Source organism: Carya illinoinensis, chromosome 2 (assembly GCF_018687715.1).
Source record: "Carya illinoinensis cultivar Pawnee chromosome 2, C.illinoinensisPawnee_v1, whole genome shotgun sequence".
Lineage (NCBI taxonomy): Eukaryota > Viridiplantae > Streptophyta > Magnoliopsida > Fagales > Juglandaceae > Carya > Carya illinoinensis.
The window spans coordinates 8,572,501-8,595,229 of NC_056753.1; the positions used below are offsets into that span (position 1 = coordinate 8,572,501).

At 37.6% G+C, this 22,729-nt stretch overlaps 1 protein-coding gene across 1 annotated transcript; it reads right to left on the reverse strand.

Moving 5' to 3' along the window:
- Window positions 1–20,508: 20,508 nt before the first annotated feature.
- On the reverse strand, window positions 20,509–22,515 carry LOC122301678. The gene has a single exon (XM_043113072.1). The coding sequence runs from the start codon at window positions 22,513–22,515 to the stop codon at window positions 20,509–20,511; it is 2,007 nt and encodes a 668-aa protein (XP_042969006.1).
- Between the last annotated feature and the right edge of the window lie 214 nt (window positions 22,516–22,729).

Here is a 22,729-nt window from a genome sequence, read left to right on the forward strand (position 1 = left end):
AAAATAGCAAATAATGAAGCCTTCAAAACGATAATGTCCAAGATATGAAGTACTGAGGGATGGGTTACTTTCAAAGAACTGGGAGCAAACCAATTCCTCATTGAGTTTCAACTATACTCAGACAAACAAAAGTTAATGAAACGAAGGTCATGGTCCTTTGACCGGCACCTTGTCTACATGAAAGAGTTTGAGGCAACTCTATCCCTTGTAGAACTTCAGTTCCACACTAAACCTTTTTGTGTTCAAATACATAATCTTCCATTCACAAGAATGAACAAGGAAGTTGGCATAAAGGTGGGGTCTGGCTTAGGCAAAGTCCTCGAAGTTGAAGTAGATACAGAGGGATATTGCTGGGGCTGCTTCTTAAGAGTTAAGTCCAAAGTCAACATCACTAAGCCTCTCCCAAGAGGTCGTTTCCTAAAGATTGGTAATAAACAATATTGGCTCTCCTTCAAGTATGAACGTCTTCCCATGTTCTGCTTCAAATGCAGCTGCCTACTGCACGAGAAAGGGAACTATACAGAAGGGCCACCAGAGAATCAAGTAAAGGAGCAATACAAGCAATGGCTACGAGCTATTCCCTTCTCTGCAAAAGGAGTTTTCCTCAAGAAGTATGGTGGATCAATGGAGCAAGAGCACCATAGTTCATCATAGTGAAGAAACACAGAGGAGGAAGGAGGTTGCAGCCCCCACCATGGGGAGTCTACATCAATAACAGTGACCAAGGCACCTAACTTGGCAGTGGCAGCAGGAATTAAGGAGGTCAACCAAGGCCATGTTGGTGTTACACATACCAACGAAGGTCAAGTGATGTCTGCACCAGGTACCACTCCTGGCCTCAAAGATCTCATGATTTGCTCCTTGCACAAATCCTGTGCACCAGTTCAGGTCAGTCTTCCAAAGGACCCTACCATACTTCCTAATCAGGCCATACCTTCGCAGCCTATAACTCCTTCTAATGATGATGTAGTAATGCTAAATTCTGAGGCAATTTCTAAAAATGTCCTACAAAAGTCAAAAAGGGGGGCTAATTCTTCCAAGAATACCCTCATGAAAAAAGAGAACTCTCCTTGCCAGCCTTTGAAAGGCAAATCATGGAAGAGGAAAGCTAGGGACCTCCCATCCTCCCTGTCTGATGTTACAAACACCATCAGTGACCTCCCTTTGATTACTAAAACTAAGAGTTCTTATAGTGAAAGGGCTAACACTCGTGCAAACCTGGCTCACAAGAAACAGAAAACTCAGCTCTAGCTTGACATGAGCTTAACTCAAACACACCTGGTGGAGGTTGCTATGTGGCCCCACCCTTCCAAATTAATTGCTTGAGCTGGAACTGTAGAGAGCTTGAGAACCCTCGTACAGTACAGGAACTACACCTCTTGGTGTAAACAAAGCAACCCCATTTGGTTTTCCTTACAGAAAACAAGTGCAATTGTGGTGAATGGAATGAATAAAGATAAGAATGGGATTTAATAACTATTTCAGTGTGGATAGTAGAGGCACAAGTGGGAGCCTAGCTTTAATGTGGAATGATACTAACATGGTTGAGGTGATTAATTACACCAACTGGCACATCTCAGCACTGTTAAACTCTCCCTCAGACAATTTCAAGTGGCAATTCACTGGTTTCTATGGGCATCCTAACATAGCCAAAAGACAAGGGAGTTAGGACCTTCTTATGGGCTTAAAACCTGCTGCAGACATCCCTTGGTTGTGTTTAGGTGATTTCAATGAAATCACCCATCAGAGAGAGAAATATGGTGCTTCAAACAGACCATATAGACAAATGGTTCGATTCAAGAATGCACTTTCCTATTGCAACTTGTATGACCTGGGCTTCAGTGGAGACAAATTCACGTGGTCAAACAATAGAGATGGAAGATTCTTCACAAAGGAAAGACTCGATAGGGCCTGTGGAAATACCCTTTGGATTAATCACTTTGCCAATCATACAGTGAACCACTTAGATTGCACCCAATCAGATCATAAGCCTATCTTAGTCCAAACTAAAGACCAAACCAACAGGGGGAAAAGGAAGAGAATTTTCAGGTTTGAAGCATGTTGGACAAAACAAGATGAATGTAATGGCCTCATCAAAACAGTATGGGACACCTCTACCAACCATCCAAGTAGACTGCATAGGACCCTACAAGGACTCAACCTCTGTCAGGAAAAACTAAAGGACTAGAGTAGAACAAGAAGAAGGGACCAAGGAAAAATCCTAAAAGAGAAAATAGAACAGCTCAAGCACCTGCAAGAGTCAAACCAGGGCACTCTACATGAGAAAATCAAGAATCTCCAACAAGAGGTCAATGTTCTTATGGATGCTGAAAATTTAAAGTGGCAGCAGAGAGCAAAGCAGGCCTGGTTAAAAGATGGTGATCAAAACACTAAATTCTTCCACAAGTGATCAAGCCAAAGAAAAAAGACCAACACTATCAGCAGAATTCAGACATCCTCAAGAAATATGCCATGTTCTTCATAGTTTTTTCACAAACCTCTTCTCAACCTCCCACCCTACAGGCATTGAGGATTGCCTATCCCACATGAAGCAATTTGTTACAGAGGACATGAACTCAAAACTCTCCACTGCCTTCACTGCAATTGAAATCAAAGAGGCCATCTTTAGCATGAATCTTCTCGGATCCTCTGGGCCTGATAGCTTCCCTGCCTTGTTTTTCCAAAAATATTGGGAGACAGTGGGTAACAACGTCTGTAAGGCAACTCTAGAGGTCCTAAATGGTGGAGTTTGGGACAAAAAAAAATCAATGAAACCTTCATAGCTCTCATCCCAAAGAAGCTTAACCCAAACATAGTCACAGATTTCAGACCTATAAGTTTATGCAATGTCTTTTACAAGATCATTGCAAAGACTTTGGCAAATAGGTTGAAAACAGTTTTACCAAGCATCATCTCCCCTACTCAAACGGCATTTGTGCCAAGAAGGCTTATCACGGATAACATAATTGTGGCTTTTGAATCCCTACATTCCATGAAGGCTAGACTGAAAGGAAGTGAGGGCTTCATGGCCTTAAAATTGGACATGAGTAAAGCCTACGAGAGGATTGAATGGGTCTTCTTGGAATCTGTCATGAAGAAGATGGGGTTTACAGCAACTTGGATTGGGCTTATCATGAAGTGTGTGTCATCAGTATCGTACTCCCTCATTATTAATGGAGAGTCACAACCTTTTTTCTGCCCCACTCGAGGCATAAGGCAAGGGGACCCCCTCTTCCCTTCCCTCTTCATCTTATGCATTGAAGCTCTCAGCTGCCTCCTAAACCAAGCTGAGCACAATAGGTTGGTCACAGGCTTCCTTATCAGAAAACACCACCTACACATTAACCATCTATTTTTTGCAAATGACTCTCTACTCTTTTGCAAAGCAAATTCTATTGAGTGGAGCCAACTCTATTCCCTGTTGGACTCCTATGAAAAAGCAACTGGACATAGACTAAACAAGGACAAGACTTCCATTTTCTTCAGCACAAATACCAAAGAACACACCAGAGATATAGTAACAAGTATTGCTAGGATTCGAGGGACCAACTCATATGAGAAATACTTGGGCTTGCCAGCCCTTGTAGGAAGATCCAAATCTCAGTCTTTTAAGGGCATCTTGGATAGACTTCAAGCAAAATTGAGTAGCTGGAAAACAAAGCTCCTTTCTCAGGCAGGGAAGGAAACACTTATCAAGGCAGTCATCCAAGCTATCCCAACATATAGCATGGGGATCTTCAAGTTGCCCAAACAGTTGCTAAACCAGCTAAACAAACAAGTAAGATCTTTTTGGTGGGGACAACAAGCACAAGAACACAAAATTCACTGGGTACCATAGAGACAGATGACCAAATCCAAAACTTTAGGAGAGCTGGGCCTTAGGGACTTCTAGAATTGAAATTGTGCTCTCCTAGCAAAACAAGGCTGGATGGTCATCTCTACTCCCAACTCCCTTGCTGCCAAGGTCCTCAAAGAGAAATATTTCAAGCATAGCTCCTTCCTCTTAGCAAAGACTGGACACAATGCCTCATTTATATGGCAAAGTTTCACCTCTACATGACCCTTGCTAAAAGAAGGACTAATTTGGTGTGTGGGAGATGGAGAAACAATAGAAATATGTAATGAAAAATGGTTCCCACAGAAGACTTCTTACCAACCTCATAGCTCTATCAGATTCCTCTCTACAGACTCTAAGGTTGCTATGCTCGTTGACAAGTGTTGCCCAGATGACTAACACAAGAGGGGGGGTGAATTGAGTTGTATAAAAAAAATAACAATTATAAATCAAATATATAATATAAAATATAAACAAAATATGAAATAACAATAAATATAAAGAGTAAGGGTAAGAGAGAAGCAAACTCAGTATGTTAACGAGGTTCGGCCCCACTGCCTACGTCCTCGCCTCAAGCTACCCCTTGAGGATTCCCAAATTCACTATTCAACCTCCTTCAGGTGGAGATAGAAACCTATTACACCTTTGAACAATACCGCTACAAAGGATCCGTGTAGAACACCCTCTACACTTGCAATCACCTTACACGTGGTGATTCAACTATTCCCCGTGTAGAATACTTTCTACACACACAAGGGTTATACACACCCTTTTTCTGATACAAGAGCTGATAGTGGGTAGGTTATCAGAAAACACTCCTCAATGAGTGAAATAAAAACAATACAGCGCAAACTATATCTCTCAAAATGAACAAGGATTAAGGCTCAATGCTTAGAGAAGAGAGAATGAAAGCTTTGAATGAATGTTGTATGCTCTTGGTGTTGTGAATGTGAAGCTCTCAAATGATCTATTTATAGGCATATGAGACTTCATATTCAAATTTAAAAAGATTCACATGTCAAAGACAACATCATTCACTTTTTCAAAAAATTCAAATAAAAGGTTCTTCTTTTTCAATTGTCAAAGACAACATCATTCACTTTTTCAAATAATTCAAATAAAAGGTTCTTCTTTTTCAATTGTCAAAGACAACATCATTCACTTTTTCAAAAAAATCAAACCTAATCTTTTACTTTTGGCATATGACAAAATGAGCACACTTTCATTTTCAAAAAATTCAAACCTAATCTTTTACTTTTTGTATAAGTCTAAAAAAGCATCAATCACTTTTGAAAAAATTCAAATAAAACATGCACATGTGAAAGATGACAATCAATCATTTTTAATATTTTCAAAGTTCAACCCTTTAATCAAGGCATGCACATGCAAAAGATGACAATCAATCATCTTTCAAAATTTTCAAATTTAATTTTCAAAAAAATTCATGCACATGTGGAAAATGTATTTTAATGCTTTATGATAAAATATTGATTTTGAACATTAATCCTAATTTCAAATTTTGAAGAGATTTACAACATTACTCTATAATTTTAATGTGAACTTGTTCCCTTCTTGCTCATGCTTGTTTCCTTGATGTGCTTGACTCCATTGTGTAGACAACTTGAGCTTGAGACTTCTTTATTCTTTGAATTCATTTGTTATCATCAAAATCCATGTGTAGATTTATAATCACATGAAACTTGAAACCTTGAGTTCAACAATCTCCCCCTTTTTGATGATGACAAATATTTGATAGAACTTGAAAACTGTATTAATACTTAAGCTCCCCCTGAAAATATGCGTTAGTTTTTCAAGCAAAAGTATAAATATAATTCCAAGCAAAAGTATAAATATAATTCCAAGCAAAAGTATAAATATAATTCCAAGCATATATAACAAGTTTAGCAATTTAAACAATGTTAATGTTCTAGTCTAAAACTTCTCCCCCTTTTGGCATCATTAAAAAGGATCGGCAGCAAATAAATGGACTAAAGAAAACGATGCGTTTAATAGTCACTGTAGATAGTTGAAAAATGGAGCCGTCCGTGACCCGACAAGTGCTGCAAAGCCTCGAGGCCTAACTCTATGAATTTAATACGGCTGAAGATTTAAACAATCGCCTGATGTTGTTGACAAACGGGATTGAAGGCTCCGAGTTTCTATAAAAAAAATGATCATTTTCATCTATCGGATGCCAAAAAAATAATCGCTTCTTGACCTGAGTTCTGTTTTTCCACAACGATAGAATGGCTGAGCAATTCTCTTCCACTAATGTTCCAGACTTGAATCAGGAACCCTTGAGGCATCAATCATCAATCTTCTCTCCTGAGGCCGTCAATACCATGATAGGAGCAGTGAACCGTTTTTCTAGTAAGGCCGATTCCGAGATTATTGCAGAATCAAGAATGCTCAGTAGTCAATATGCTGCCTCTGTTACGATCTTGTCTCGAAGGTTAATGGCGAGGGTGAGTGAGATTGATCATCTTAACATGCAAATATCTGAGTTACGACAGAAGCTTGCTAATAAGGATAGTGGGAATAAAAGGCTAAAGCAAGAAAACCAAGAGTTGAAAAAATTTGCAGATTGGTATGCTCATGATCTGCAACCACGAATAGAGGAGCTGGAACGAGAAAGGGTTCAGATACAAGGTCAACATCGGCAGATAACAGCAGAGGTTCACCGTTTACTAGAAAAATAGGGACAATCTACTGTTAATCTCGCTGGGTTAGTAAGAAAACTTTTGACAATGTGTGTCCAGCATATCTTGTATTTCTTTTGACTAAATAAGATTTGAAGAGAAAATAGTTTGTCTTATTCTTTATGCTATCTCTATAAAATCAGTCCTGAAGTTCATCCAATCCGCATCAAGTTTTCATCTCATCTCTATAACTCATCTGCATTTCTTCAGCATTCTCGTTTTAAGTCTTCTATTCTTTTCTCAATGGCTCATTCTTCTAACATTTCTCTAGATCCATCCATGAGGCATTCTGCATCTCAACCTCCTGTCCTTTCTGCAGCTGCCATTGGTGCCATGTTGCAGCAAGAAAATAATAATCTGACTAATAAGTCAGATTCTGATGCTATTTATGACTTGGTGAGTCTTGGGACTCGCTACTCTTCCTCTATTGTTGCTTTTTCTCAGCGGCTACAAGCCAAAAATCATGAAGTTGAAAGGCTCAAAGAACAAATTGTTGTACTTCAACGAATTGTTCAAGAGTCTCATACAAGGGAAGGAATCATTCGGCAGAAGAATAAACAGTTGAAATCTTTATTAGATTCTTCATTCCGCTTGCCGGTTCCCATGAATAAGAATGACATGATATTGTATGAAGAGAATGAGCGTCTCAAACATGAGGCTAAGAATCTCAAGTTTATGTAAAAGTATTTAAAAAATCTATCTCTATTTTTATTGACTCTGGTCTATCTTTTAAGAGATATTCATAGCATACATCATACCTATTTCTCTTCTGATCATACATAATCTATCTTCTGGTAAAAGTTTTGTGAAAATATCTGCTAACTGATCGTGTGTGTTTGTGAACTCTAATATTATATCGCCTTTTTGCACATGATCTCGAAGAAAATGATACCTTATTTCAATATGCTTAGTTTTAGAATGTTGTATTGGGTTCTTTGAAAGATTTATAGCACTTGTATTATCACATTTGATTGGAATGTGATTATACTTGAGTTTAAAATCTTCAAGTTGTTGCTTCATGTAGAGAACTTGAGTACAACAACTACCTGCAGCAACATATTCTGCCTCAGCAGTAGATAGTGCAACAGAATTTTGTTTTTTACTAAACCAGGAAACTAATGCATGACCTAAGAAATGGCATGCTCCACTAGTGCTTTTTCGATCTATTTTACGGCCAGCATAATCTGCATCTGTGTAGCTGATTAGATCGAAAGATGTGTGCTTAGGGTACCATAACCCTAGGTTAATTGTACCACTAAGATATCTAAGAATGCGCTTAACTGCAATTAAATATGATTCTTTTGGAGATGATTGAAAACGTGCACATAAGCACACACTAAACATAATATCTGGTCTACTGGCTGTTAAATATAATAAGCTACCAATCATACCTCGATATATCTTCGAGTCAACTGGCTTACCGGATTCATCTTTATCAAGTTTAGTTGATGGGCTCATTGGTGTTCCAATTTCCTTAGCATTTTCCATCCCAAACTTCTTCAGTAATTCCTTAATATATTTGATTGATTGATGAATGTCCCACTTTTTGCTTGCTTAATTTGCAATCCGAGAAAGAATGTAAGTTCACCCATCATGCTCATCTCAAATTCTTCCTGCATAGTCTTAGCAAAAACTTGACACATATTTTCATTAGTAGCACCGAATATTATATCATCAACATAAATCTGAATCAAAAGAATATCATCATTTTCATATTTAATGAAAAGAGTTGTGTCGATTTTTCCTCTTGAAAAACCTTTTTCAATCAAGAAACCACTGAGTCTCTCGTACCAAGCTCTAGAAGCTTGTTTAAGTCCATATAGTGCTTTTGTGAGTTTGAAAACATGATTTAGGGAAATATGATTTTCAAAACCTGGAGGTTGCTCAACATATACCTCTTCATTTATAAAACCATTTAAGAAAGCACTTTTAACATCCATTTGAAAAAGTTTGAAATCTTTATAACAAGCATATGCAAGTAGCATTCGAATAGCTTCTAATCTTGCGACAGATGCATATGTCTCATCATAATCGATTCCTTCTTCTTGATTAAAACCTTGGGCTACAAGTCGAGCCTTATTTCTAATAATGACTCCAGACTCATCTTTCTTGTTTCTAAAAACCCATTTTGTTCCAATAATAGAATGATTTTTGGGTCTAGGAACAAGTGTCCAAACATCATTTCTTTCAAATTGATTCAACTCTTCTTGCATAGCTAGAATCCAAGATTCATCAAGAAGTGCGTCATCAATATTTTTGGGTTCAATTTGAGATAGAAAAGCAGTATAATTATAAATATTTCTAAGAGATGATCGAGTACTTACACCTTGTGAAGGTTCTCCCAAAATTTGTTCCACTGGATGATCTTTTACAAATTTCCACTGTTTAGTTGCATCTTGTATTAAATTTTGATGATCTTTCCTGATGGCTCCATGTTGAACTTCCTCTATTGCTTTCTCTTTGTTGAGATTGAGACTTTCTGTGTTATTTATACCTTCTGTTTCTTCATCAATAGATTTTCTTGGAGAGTGGAGAATTAGATTCATCAAATACTACATGCATAGATTCTTGTACAGTCAAAATTCTTTTTGTTGAATACTCTTATAAGCTTTACTATTAGTAGAATACCCGAAAAAGATACCTTCATCAGATTTTGCATCAAACTTGCCTAAATTATCTCTGTCATTCAAAATAAAACATTTGCATCCAAATACATGAAAGTAACCAATGTTGAGCTTTTTCTCATTCCAAAGCTCATAGGGGGTTTTATCTAACTTAGACCTTAACATAACTCTATTTATAACATAACATGCAGTACTTACCGCTTCGGCCCAAAAATAACTAGGCAAGTTATTCTCATTGAGCATTGTTCTTGCCATTTCTTGAAGAGATCTATTTTTCCTCTCTACTACCCCATTTTGTTGAGGAGTTCGAGGAGCAGAAAAATTATGTACAAAACCGTTTTCATCACAAAATGTTTCAATATTTTTATTAACAAACTCTTTTCCCCTATCACTTCGGATACTTGAAATAGTATAGCCCTTTTCATTTTGAATTCTCTTGCATAACTTGGTAAAGACATTATGTGTCTCATCTTTATGAGCAAGAAAGATGACCCAAGTATATCTAGAGAAATCATCAACAATAACAAATGCATAATATTTTCCTCCTAGACTTGCAACTCTATTTGGTCCAAAAAGATCCATGTGTATCAGTTGCAATGGTCTAGTAGTGGAAATATGTTTCTTAGTTTTAAAAGAAGTTTTTGTTTGTTTACCAAATTGACATGCATCACAAATTTTGTCTTTAAGAAAATATGTTTTTGGTAAACCTCTCACAAGATCATTTTTGAAAGTTTGGAAATAAGTTCCATGTTGGCATGACCTAATCTTCTATGCCATAACCAACTAGTTTCATTTTGAGCTGACAGGCAAATAGCATCTTGTGAGGTAATTTCTTCAAAATCAATTGTATAAACATTATTGTTTCTAAAAGCAATAAAACAAATATTACAATCATTATCATTCAAAATAATGCATTTATCCATTTTAAAAGTAACTGTAAATCCTTTATCACATAATTGACTTATGCTCAAAAGATTATGTTTTAAACCTTCAACAAGTAGAACATCTTCAATTATGAGAGAAGATTCATTAACAATTTTACCTATTCCCACGATCTTCCCTTTCGAGTTGTCTCCAAATGTCACGTGTCCTTCTTCTTTAGATCTAAGATCAAAGAACTTAATCTTATCTCCCGTCATGTGTCTTGAACATCCACTATCTAAAAATCACTTATTTTTGCTTGTGGATGACTTCATGCATACCTATAAAAACAATTAAAATGATTTTTCTTGGTACCCAAGTTCTTTGGGTCCTTTATTTATTAGTATTAGAAGAAACAAGATTTTTAGGTACCCATATGGCCCTAATAGTCATTGTATGATTTCTTCTAATAGGACAAGTATGATAATTATGACCATTTCTATTACAAAAATTACAAATAGCATGTGACATATATGAAAAACTTGAATGATTATAATAATATCCTTTTTTGACAAAATTATTTTTATGAAAAGAATTTTGAATATTAGTCTTTGAGGTAGAATGATTATCAAAGAAATTTTTATAAGGTTTGTATTTTTGTTTTGGCATATATCCCAAACCTGCCTTGTCAAAAACACATCTTTGACTACCAAGAAGTTTTTCAAAATTTCTTTTTCCATTCGTAAAGTTTTCAATAATATTTTCTAAATCGGTTTTCTTCTTATTCAATTCAAGATTTTCATCTTTCGAAATGATACTTTCTTTTCTTAAAATTTCAATTTCGTTTGTTAAAGAAGAATTTTTCTTTTTCAAAGCAGTATACTTGATACCCAATTTTTCAAATTCCTCATAAATCTCTTCTAAAACATTTTGCAATTCTTCATATGAAGGATTTTCAATATTATCAAGATTTGTTACCTCAATGTCATCTTTAGCCATAAGACAAAGATTTGCTGATTCTTCATTGCTTGCTTCACTATCTGAGCTACTTGAATCATCATCCCATGTAGCTTTCATTGCTTTCTTGCCCTTGTTTCGATCTTTCTTTAGCAGAGGACAATCTGGCTTGATATGACCAGGGTTTATTGCATTTATAACAAATTAAAGTGTCGTTTTTACCTGAATCTTTCTTAGAAAACTTTTTGAAAGATTTCCTCGAAGGAGTTCTATTTTTCTTCAAGAACCTCTGAATTCTTCTTGTTATCATCGCAACTTCTTCATCTTTATCGTCATTTTCCTCATCTTCATCACTTTCACTTTCATGAGGAACAGCTTTAAGTGCTAAGCTCTTCTTTGGCTTTCCTTCTTCTTCTCCTCTTTTCAATGTCACTACAAGGAATATAGCCTTTTTCAGCACTTGATAATTGACGCAATAAGCAATAAAATCGTTGGAAATGATTTTTTCCGTCATTTTCCTGATCGCTGCAGAATGGTTGCCAAATATTGGATGGAAGCTCTTATTTCCAGCGACTTGTCCATAACGTTGAAAATACTATTTTTCAACGATGTAGTTGTCAATGCAAATAAGGAAATCTGCTGTTGCAAAAAAGGCTCCACCAGGCCACACAAACTGATACAAATACTCTAATGCGACTTTATTTCCTCCTTGCAAATACTCATATGCGGCTTTTATTTCCACCTTGCAAATACTCTTATGCAGCTTTATTTACTCCTTGCAAATACTTATATGCAGCTTTTATTTCCACCTTGCAAATACTCTTATGCGACTTTATTTCCTCCTTGCAAATAATGTTGGAGCGCTGGGATTTATAGGTTGTGATCAAGCAGGCAAAATAATTCCTCTTGCTCATTGAATAATCCCGACATTTTATATTCAACGCAATAGTCTATATAAGCGCTGCTAAAAGACTTTTCTGTCACAAGTTTGACCGCCCAGAACATCAATACACAAGATGCATCTATTAATGGCTGAATTTTTGCAACCAGGTTCCAAATTGCGTGGAATAAAAATGGTGAATAAGCACTTGTTGACCAAACTGATCATACGCATTTATTTTTTTGGTTCAAAAATTCATATATATATACATTACTTTGGAATCATATATATGTATAGTCTAATATTGGATCTGAACATATATAATTGTTCATTAAGAAACCTTATATATATATATTCATCTCCATAACAAAAGTACAGAATTTATGCAATATTAGACCACTATATATCATGAATATATACATTCCTATATTATTGATGAACTGCTGTTAATGGTCAACAGAACTAAAATATCCTAAATGACATCCAGAATTCCCAAACAAACCCAAGTATATTCAGAAATTTCATATGAAACCATGTGAACATTCATTCATAAACTGCTAAAAATCCTTGATCAGTTTTCCAGGAATTGATCAAGAATTTTAAACTATTACATACGAAATATTAGATTTACAAACTTCAAGTGGCAGGTCAATACATTCTGGAAATGTAATACAACTTTAACATTTACAACTGAATCCAAAATGATGCATAACACTTATAGGCAGCAACGAGACATGGCTTGGCAGGGCTAGGTGAGACAGGATCGAATGACTTTCCACACGCACAGCTAACTCAGGCTTCACAGTAAATCAGCAATACCACAAAACAGTTCATGTTGATTTGTATCCCAACAAAAAACTTCCAAGTGTGATCAAACAGAGTCAGGTCTAACATGCATCCAGCAGGTTCACTATCCCTGAACCTTCATCCAGTACTAGAAGACATCCTCACACAAACATTTTGGTCCAGCCATGCATCAACCAAAACAAGCAACCAATGTACACTTAACAACCTACCATCATCATCCACCTAGTAGGAAGTGTGTTCATGAGTTAGTGCAATAAACCTGAAACATTAGCTTCCAACAGTTTACTGGCCCCTTGTGAATCCTTTAAATGCCATTCCAGAGAAAATTACAGCTACCGTGAATGCCTTAACATACTGCAACTTACTTATAACTAAAATGCAAAAAAAAAAGCCAAACTATGACATGCACTGCAAAATAGTCATGTACTAGAGAGCAAGAGGGAAACCAATTCTCCCAAATGCATCTGCTTAAAACCTTCAGAACTATTAGCAGCTGCAACCCATAATGATGGATTGCCAACTAAGTAAACCTTATCTCAACGTACATATGTGTTTCCTCAATTAATTAGGCTCGTGCATATATAATATTCAAAGACCAAATCTCCCAACTTTAACCCATACTAGCTTCTCCCAATATAACCTTGCAATTGTTAGTACAAATAGAAGAGGCTAATGATAATGCAGTATATATCATTGCAAAAATAAGCAAACATCCCCAAGAATTTTAAGAAACAACATTGGATGCAGGAAAATAGCATGTTAAATGGCCATACCAAGTGCATTTTCCTGTGTCCAGTATATGCCTATTCTGGAGCCCTTCCACATCAACACTATTTGGCTGCTTCAACCTATAATAAAGATACCAAACATGGACACAATGACCTTGAGAAGTAAGAGGTGCAGATTTTTATAATCAAAGAAATTAATAGAGTTCATTATATTCATTACTTACAAGGCATGTACTCTGACCTCAGTTTCGATTTTGCAGTATATGTTACTAATGTTAACTATGATCATGGAATTTTCAGACCTTAACTCCTAATACTTGCTGTATTTTACAAATGACAACCACACACAACCACTTGGAATATCACATAACTACTTAATGCACTGCTGTAAACATCTTGATCCTCCTGTTTCATCCCCCAAAATACAGATAGATCAAAAACACCCTGCCAGCCTATAATTCAAAAAACCCCCTACAAAATATTTACTTCCTTAACACACCCATTTTTTAGTATCCCTGAGCCTCTCTAAGAGACTCATCCTGTGGCTGCACTATTGACATTATACTAGACATTCTCCTATCAGATGAAGCTTGCCTCTCCATAAGAGCTCTAAAATCTCCCCTTAATTCCTCAAATTGAGTCTTGTAATACTCAGCATCTTTTTTGTGCTTTTCCACTTCTTCAGCATACCGTTTCTCCCGTTCACGCTCCTTTTTATTTGTAGACTCCGGTATTACCATCTCCCCAAGACCCCTAGCATACCCTGATCTAGTTCCTAGGACCTCCCTAAATACAGAAGCTGCTGCATCGTCAGTTCGTTGGTCAGCCTCAATTACACCCAGCTTGCCAACCATTTGCGTCTGCACTCACAATAGATTCTTAAGTCTATATATAATTCAACAAAAACTTCATATTTAGCAAATATAGAGAGAAATATTCACTTGGGTAGAAACTGTTGTCCTTGTTTACAAATAAAGATTTTCAGGTTTTATTATTATTCTCACATAAAGATCTTCAGCAGTCGATGTCACAAATTTGTCATGCTTCTTTGACCAACGGACTTCCTTATAGAAGTCCACCAGGTTTGTGGTTATTGGACGCTGTCAAATACATTATTAGATATTAGAACTTCTTAAATGAATGGAACTATAAAGATAAAACTACTATCAATCGCAATTAGAATACAATATATTTTAACAAACACATAATAATACTAGTGTTTGGTTGATTAGCAACTAGAACACATGCATACCTTCTCTTCTAATATTCTGACAAATGACTTCCTCCCTGCAGTGTGATTGGTTTTCAGCTTATCACGATTCTCTTTGTTTTGCTGTGACAATTTCTATTCATACACCAGAATGCATTAATAACTTCTAGACATGTCAGTAATTGAAAACAATGAAAAAAAAACTATCACAACCACACTATTAATGCTATATGAATAACCAAAAACTTATACCTTGAATGCCTCGCTTCCCCATCTATTACATAACTTCACCCAAACAAGGGGCACGACCAACCCACTCCCACCAGCCAATGCTTCATCATGGGTTCCATAGGACAAATATTTCCTATGTAGCTCATGGTGGTAAGCATTGAATCTCTTACGCAATTGCTTCCACACTGTGGCACGATGATTGTCTAATTCCCAATCTAGTATGAAGTCACTCTAAACGTACCATGTTATTAGTTGTAAAAACATTAAATGAGTTACAAACTAAAGCATATCATATTCAACCAAAGTTGCGTGCCTACCCTTACACGGTCTATCAATTCATCCTTCTCAGTAGTGGGTACGTCAGTCCATCGTGCGTGACTCATGTCCCCATGATGCTTCAATATCCAAGTGACACGGGTCGTGAACATCGTTGCATTTTCACAGCATGGTGCAGTTTGACCAGGATTGATTTTCAATGGAATTTTCCCATGCTTGCGCAGCTTATCAAACTCAACGCACTTTGCGGGGCCACGTCCACGTCTTGGAGGTGCATTGTTAGCTGGTAATGGCTCGGGAACATTTATATCTGCTATTAGTGTAGAGATTTAAAGAAAATTAGGGTCATTCACACTTAGTAACACTTGTACAGATTGCATAACTTACACTTATATTCAACTAATAGTATGCTTGGATTTTGATGGGTTTAAAACTTTACAAGTAACTCTAAACATTACCACAGTGATATAATTTAGAATGATACCATGTACAGCCTCATTATTGTCTCCACTTGTGGGGCCAACCAAGGGTGGATTTGCAAATTCTGTCTCATGAACAATGCTTGGGGGCTGCGTTGAGTCGTCAGAGCTACCCTCGCCAACATCGTCATGTGGGGTGCATGATGAAATTAGAGGACGACGAGGTCGTCCGATGTAGGCATAAGGTTGAGCCCGTGGTCTGAACCAGCCACCTCGTCTTAACCCTCTGCCTCGGCCAGTTGGTGCCATAGATGTTATACTACAATGAAAAATGGATGTGATCAGGCCTTTTCCTATCTCTACTATGTTCTCACCTATTTTTCCAAGATATAAAAGTATAACATGTGCATTTTCCGCCATGATTGACTGATCTGTTCACACTTAATAAAATTATTAAGTATTTTATGACAAAGTTACTCGTCCACTAGCTATTAACAAGCATAATACTATTACAGTGTACAAACTGTCAATCCAACTTACATGCATTTTTGTTATAGGTATTACACTGCTGAAACCATAGGCAGAAATATTCACTTTCAGTGTATACACATTCACGCTAGCATAGATCAATATCTTTGTTACAGGTATTACACATCCTGAACACCCTAAATAACTAGGGACACAATGATGTGTATACACATTCAGAAGCACATACACTCAATATTTGCTCCAGGTATTACATTGCTGAAACCCTAAGCTCAAATACACAAATACAGCTTTTAAGACACATGATAAACTAACATACAGAAATATTTGTCAAACAAGTATTATATTGGAGAAACCCTAAACAAAAATACACAAATACAGTGTATACAAATCATAAAAGACATACAGAACGATTATGGTCTGAACATATATAGTATAAATATTTTCCATCTAGACACAACATATATGGTCTATTTTTATTTTTCCTTTTTATCAGATTTAACAGTGTCAAATTTACATGGCATGGAAATTAGAACACTTTTATCCTCTGTTAAGGGTGTTAGTTCATAAATGCAGGGCATTTACATTCACGTCTGTGTGCCACAGTAGGTTCATGTAAACAAGTAGAGTTGTGTCAAACAATACCACATCATATTTTGACAAAGTTTCTGAAACTCATGGCAGTCATATCTGTCTGAACCCCCAAACCCATCAAGATTATATGAGAGAAGCATATGAACTATATTCTAAATAAAAATAATATACTGCCTTATGTCATTTAAGGTTAAACATGCAAGCTTGTTTAACTGCAAAAAGCTTGTGCCTTTATCTACTTGTTCAGGAGAGGGGGGAAAGAAGGATACCTTCTTTAGTAGTTGACAAATTCTTGCTTAAGAAAGTAATAGAGTGTACCTGGACTGGGCCTCTTCACTGCAGCTGGCAACAAATCTCAGCCAAGAAGCACCAACTTCACTATCTGAGAGCAAGAGGGTACGGGAATTCTTACAGGATTAGGTGACAACATCCACGATGAAGTTCAGAAACCGAATATCAGGAATGCCAGAACTGGCCGGCTCCAAACCTCTTCCTTGCAAAGTAACTCAACTCTTCCTCTTTTCTGGAAAGAGAAATACAGACTAAATGGCGTTTAGCCTCACCAACGTCTGCTTAAATATCCCATCCCAGCTTGTCACATCAAATGGATTAAGACTAAATTGCCCATTTTCAGCTGAATATGGCACAAATATTTCGTGCCATATTTCCCAATGGCGCCATCCTCTCCCGCCCAAATGCTCATTTGCAAATATCCAATATCTCACTTGCCGAATTGACAATTTATTAAATTCAATCAAGTTTATTTAGACGAAATTACAGCCTGGTAAATCCCAAATACAGTGTATACTTTTGAACCACATGATATACTAATACTATCTAATATGTAAAAAATATGCCAACAGATTTTAGTACTCAGTTAAACAGAATGCATCCGCAGGTTGGCCCATTTCTTCTTATTTGTAATTCCCTACACATGGCAGTCATCCCCATTACTGAATTACCCATTTGGAATGCTCAACTTACCCCTCTTGGCAACATGTTTTATATTTTTCTGGATATAGGTATTGTTGGATGCTTACTCATTTAAGTTGGATAGCAGTAAATGTATTTGTAGATTAATACAATGACTCAAATCAAATTTGTCCAGCATTTGCAGTTGACAAATTCCACCTGTTAGATGCATTTTTAGCCCTTCACATTCTCAATCCAACACTAGTTAGAACCTGTGCACACTAGATTAATATTTGAACGGGAACATCATATTTAGTGCCTTAATGACCTACATATTTCCAGCTCATTCATGTGCTCAGTTATATATTGGACTTATACTGACTATTGTGAGAAAAGCTAGGCAAGTTATCTATTGTAGGCAGATAGGTATGATTGCAAGTACCCAGCATTATTTAGCAATGTTGTTAAATGTATCAATGACAAGCTGTAGCATAACACATACAGCTTGCTAGGCAAATAATGCCTCTGATTTCCTTTATACATATCATACCATCGAAGCCCATTAACCTGAGAGCAGGGACCATAAATACGTGGATCATATCCAAGGTTAAAATTGCTATATATATGGAAGTCCAGAGATATATTCTATACTCTAAGATGTCAAGACTTCTAGACATCTTAGAGTATAATAACAACTTTAGATGAGAAAATGCCATAACACCACGGGTGGCCATCACATATAACGCAGGGAAGTGTATATAATTTGGTACTCTATTAGCTACCAATGCACAAGGCTAGTAATATTTAATTTGTATGTGAAAGGATATTGATTCTGGCCCATTGATCAAAGTAGTGGAATTGCTCATGGTGGTAAATCCCCACTTTCAGATTGTACTCAATTACAACTATTTCCCACTGTCGCAGATGCAAAGAACCTGCCAAGTAAGATTGGTTAAAAATCCCAAAATGTAAACCATAAATTTCACTTAAGCAAGAAGCGGGGAGTATTAGACACTCCTGGTTCAATAACCATCATATATATTACACAATCAGTGCGTATATTTAAGAAGTATTCAACCAAATTGTTCTCCAATTTCCTGAACAAGTGTCCGGTAGCGCTCACTATTGTCAAACATTCTGCTTTGACTCAAGATGATATCACTGACCACCTACATATGCAGAGCAGGTAAGCTGTTAGTCAATAAAGATGGGATGCACATTAAATTCTCAAATTTACAAGTGCAAGGCTAAGTCTACAATAATGAACCTTATATGGTGCTCAGCAAATAGGGAAATGACTACTATTAGTCAGGGTGAGAAATTATCTTCCTCAGTAGATAGATCATCTAGATCAGAACAATAATGACCACCAACATCACTGTCTGAACTGGACTCAACTTCTGCATCGTCGATAAAAGGCACTCCTGGTTGAGCCTGACTGGACGAGTGTATCATTGTTGATGCATCAACCTGAATTGGTTCTATATCAGGCCTATGTAGTGGACTTGCCACACCGATCTCATCAATATCAACAGTTGCATGCACATTTTCAGATTCATCGTCTTGATACGCCTCATTCTCACTTGATGCTGTATCATGGTCCTCGTTTAAATGCACTTCTGGGATATCATACACATTTCTATTCGTGAACTTTTGTACTACAAGCCAACTACCTTGTGCCCTTCTATCTTTGACATAAAAACATTGTTCAGCTTGACATGCCAAGACAAATGGTTCATCTTTGTACCATGTACGGGCGACATTGACGCTAATCAAATGTTTATCCACACGGACACCCCGTCTTCGATCACCAACGTCAAACCATTTACAACTGAACAGGTAGACTCGACGCCATCCCATGTAATGTAGCTCAACAACATCCTCAAGAACACCATAAAAGTCCAAATTGTTTGATTGCTCGTCACCAATTACTAACACACCAGAATTTTGAACTCGGCAACGTTGTTCCCGATGCTTTGTGTGGAATCTTTTCCCATTGACTATGCAAGCAGAGTAAGTTGCAACAGTGCAATCAGGGCCACAGGCTAAAGCATACAGATCATCAGGGACTTGCCCAGGGTTATCTTGACGTAGATTTTGAACCTGTCAATCAAACGCACAACAGTAGATGTCTTCGTTAATGCTACGGTGTGCTTCCATACTTGATTGCAAGTAGACTACGTAGAGTTAGTGGGGTAACGTACCCGATTCTTTAACCAGGCAGGGAACTCTAGTTCATGTGCTCTATCGACATGTGTTGGGTCATTTTCCTTACAAATCCGATAATGCTCACTAAACCAGATCGTAAGTTTGTTAGGGGTGTTTTTGGATGTAATAACTAGGGAGATAAGTGCAATTAAGGTTAATCACAAACTAAGTTACATAGAACGTGCAAGGAGAGATTTAATTTACTTGAAAGTACAAATGACATGTACTTACTCTATGTAGACAGCAATCTCAGGGCAGTTGTTAAGCACGTACCAACGAGCTGCATTGAAGACCAACAGATCTAGTTGCACAGATGATGCCATGCCAAGTGGACGAGCTTTCTGGTTGAAAATGGTAAAACCATCTCTCCTTTCCTCTACCCCAGAATCAACGTTGCGGTCAGCTCGATTGAATCTTGTCTCAACATCTTCGAGATACAGCGAACAAAATGTCAAACATTCAACATGAATGTAGGCTTCCGCTATTGATCCTTCTGGACGGGCCTTATTTTTCACATACCGCTTAAATTTTCCCAAGTACCTCTCAAATGGATACATCCATCTATATTGAACTGGACCAGCAAGCAACGCTTCACGAGGCAAATGGACGGCTAAGTGGACCATCACATCGAAGAATGAAGGAGGAAAAATCATCTCCAACTTGCATAGAATGAGGACAATTTCTGATTCAAGTTGGGCAAGGCAGTCGACACTTAATGTTCGTCGGCAAATCTCTTTGAAAAAATTGCTAAGTTCTGTGAGAGCTAAAGCAATATCGTTTCTTAAACACCCCCCCCCACTGCAATAGGGAGTAGTCTTTGGAAGAAAACATGGCAGTCATGGCTTTTCAACCCAGAAATCTTGCAATCACCAACATCAACACAGCGTGAAATATTTCCCGCAAACCCATCTGGAAATTTAACGTCAGCCAACCACTCACAAAAAGCTTTTCTCTCATGGCCATATAGAGTAAAACATGCATGTGGCATCGAACACCGGTCACCTTGATGCGTCAAATGCAACTCCTTTCTTATACCCAAGGTCGCCAAGTCACGGCGAGAGTTTATATTATCTTTACTTTTTCCGGGAATGTTCATTACTGTGCCAAGTATGCTGTCGCATATGTTCTTCTCAATATGCATAACGTCTAGATTATGTCGAAGCTTAAGTGTTGACCAATATGGTAAGCTGAAGAATATGCTTCGCTTAGTCCAGTTCAACTCTTGAGCAGTGCGTTTCCTCTTCTTAAAGCATTTGCCAAATTCCACATCCCCAAGAAGAGTGAGTTGACTTACAATATCTGGACCTGACAATATACTTGGAGGCATCCGGTGATCCTCACAACCATCAAAAGCAGCTTTTTTTTTCCGCCACGGGTGGTTTGTTGGTAAAAACCGACGATGTCCCATGTAGCTGTGCTTCCGGCCAAATTTCAACCACTTGGAATCTGTACTAGCATTGCAAGCGGGACATGCCAATTTTCCTTTAGTTGACCATCCAGACAGATTTCCATATGCAGGGAAGTCATTTATTGTCCAGATTAAAGCCGCATGCAAAGTGAAGGTTTCCTTCTTGTAGGCATCATATGTATGCACGCCATTCTCCCAAAGCTCTTTCAACTCATCAACCAAAGGCTGCAAGTATACATCAATATCATTTCCTGGCGATCTTGGCCTAGGAATAATGAGCGACGTGATGAAGAATTGCTCTTTCATGCACAACCACGGAGGCAAGTTATATGGCACGAGGATAACGGGCCATATGCTATAAGGTTTTGCAAGGTTGTTGAAAGGATTGAAGCCATCACTTGCTAAACCAAGCCTGACATTACGAGCATCTTCAGCAAACCAACTATGATCTTTGTCGAATATGTTCCACACAACTGAATCAGCAGGATGTCTCATGATGGAATCATTTGTAGCTCGTTGCTCTTTATGCCATCTCATATCAGCGGATATCTTAGTAGACATATAGAGGCGTTGCAACCTTGGCATCAAAGGGAAATGACGCAACACCTTTTGAGGGATTAGACGATTCCCTTGTGCATCGGCCAACCACCTAGGGGCCTTGCATTTTGGACACTCATCCTTATCGGCATTTTCCTTCCAAAATAGTACACAATCATTAGGACAAGCATGGATTTTGTGGTAATTGAAACCCAACCCCCACTGAAGTGACCGTGACTCTTCATATGATCTCGGCAAAAGAGCATTGGGAAATGCAGACCTTAACAAATTCAAGAGAAGGTCAAATGACTTTATTGACCAACCCCCGATAGTTTTAATGTGCAACAGCTTCACAATAAATGAGAGCTTCGAAAACTGTTTACACCCCTGGTAAAGTGGCTGCCGGGCATCATCCAATAGCTTGTCGAATGAGAAGGAAGTGTTTGCCTCAGTCATAGGTGGTTGGGTGCTAGGTCCGGCATTGTCTGATTGTGTATTCATGAACGTGGCTTCCCTAATGTCACCTAGCATCTGCTTCATGTCATCAATATAGTCATCTTCATCACTATATGGCCCAGTTTGGTCCTCATCACTGACATCCAAGATTTCTTCCTCCCCATGAAATATCCAACGGTGGTAATTTGGATTAATCCCATTTATGAACAAGTGTGTTTCCACCTCTTCTATAGGGAGGAAGATATTATTATAGCAATCCCGACATGGACAGCGAGTGCAGTTAGTTCCAACTGCGTGGTTTCGTGCTTGAGAGATAAACTGTTGGACCCCTTCCGCATATTGTGTCGACAACAGTCTATCGGTCAGTTGCATCCAACTTTTGTCCATCTAGGCACGAAATGAGTCTTCTATTAGTGTGACATATAGAAGACCTTAGATTTTCGTTATTATTCCAACACTGGTAGGAATAATAACTTCATAAACACATTCAGGTTTATAATCATATATATACTCATATTACGTACAGCGGACCAAACTCACATGGTATTGTGAACAGGACAGATTTACAACAAATAATGCCGTAAGAACTCTAATCCAATTT

What these genes read in the sequence shown, in the direction of transcription:
- LOC122301678 (XM_043113072.1), bottom strand. Translation starts at nt 22,515, where the DNA reads ATGGACAAAAGTTGGATGCAACTGACCGATAGACTGTTGTCGACACAA.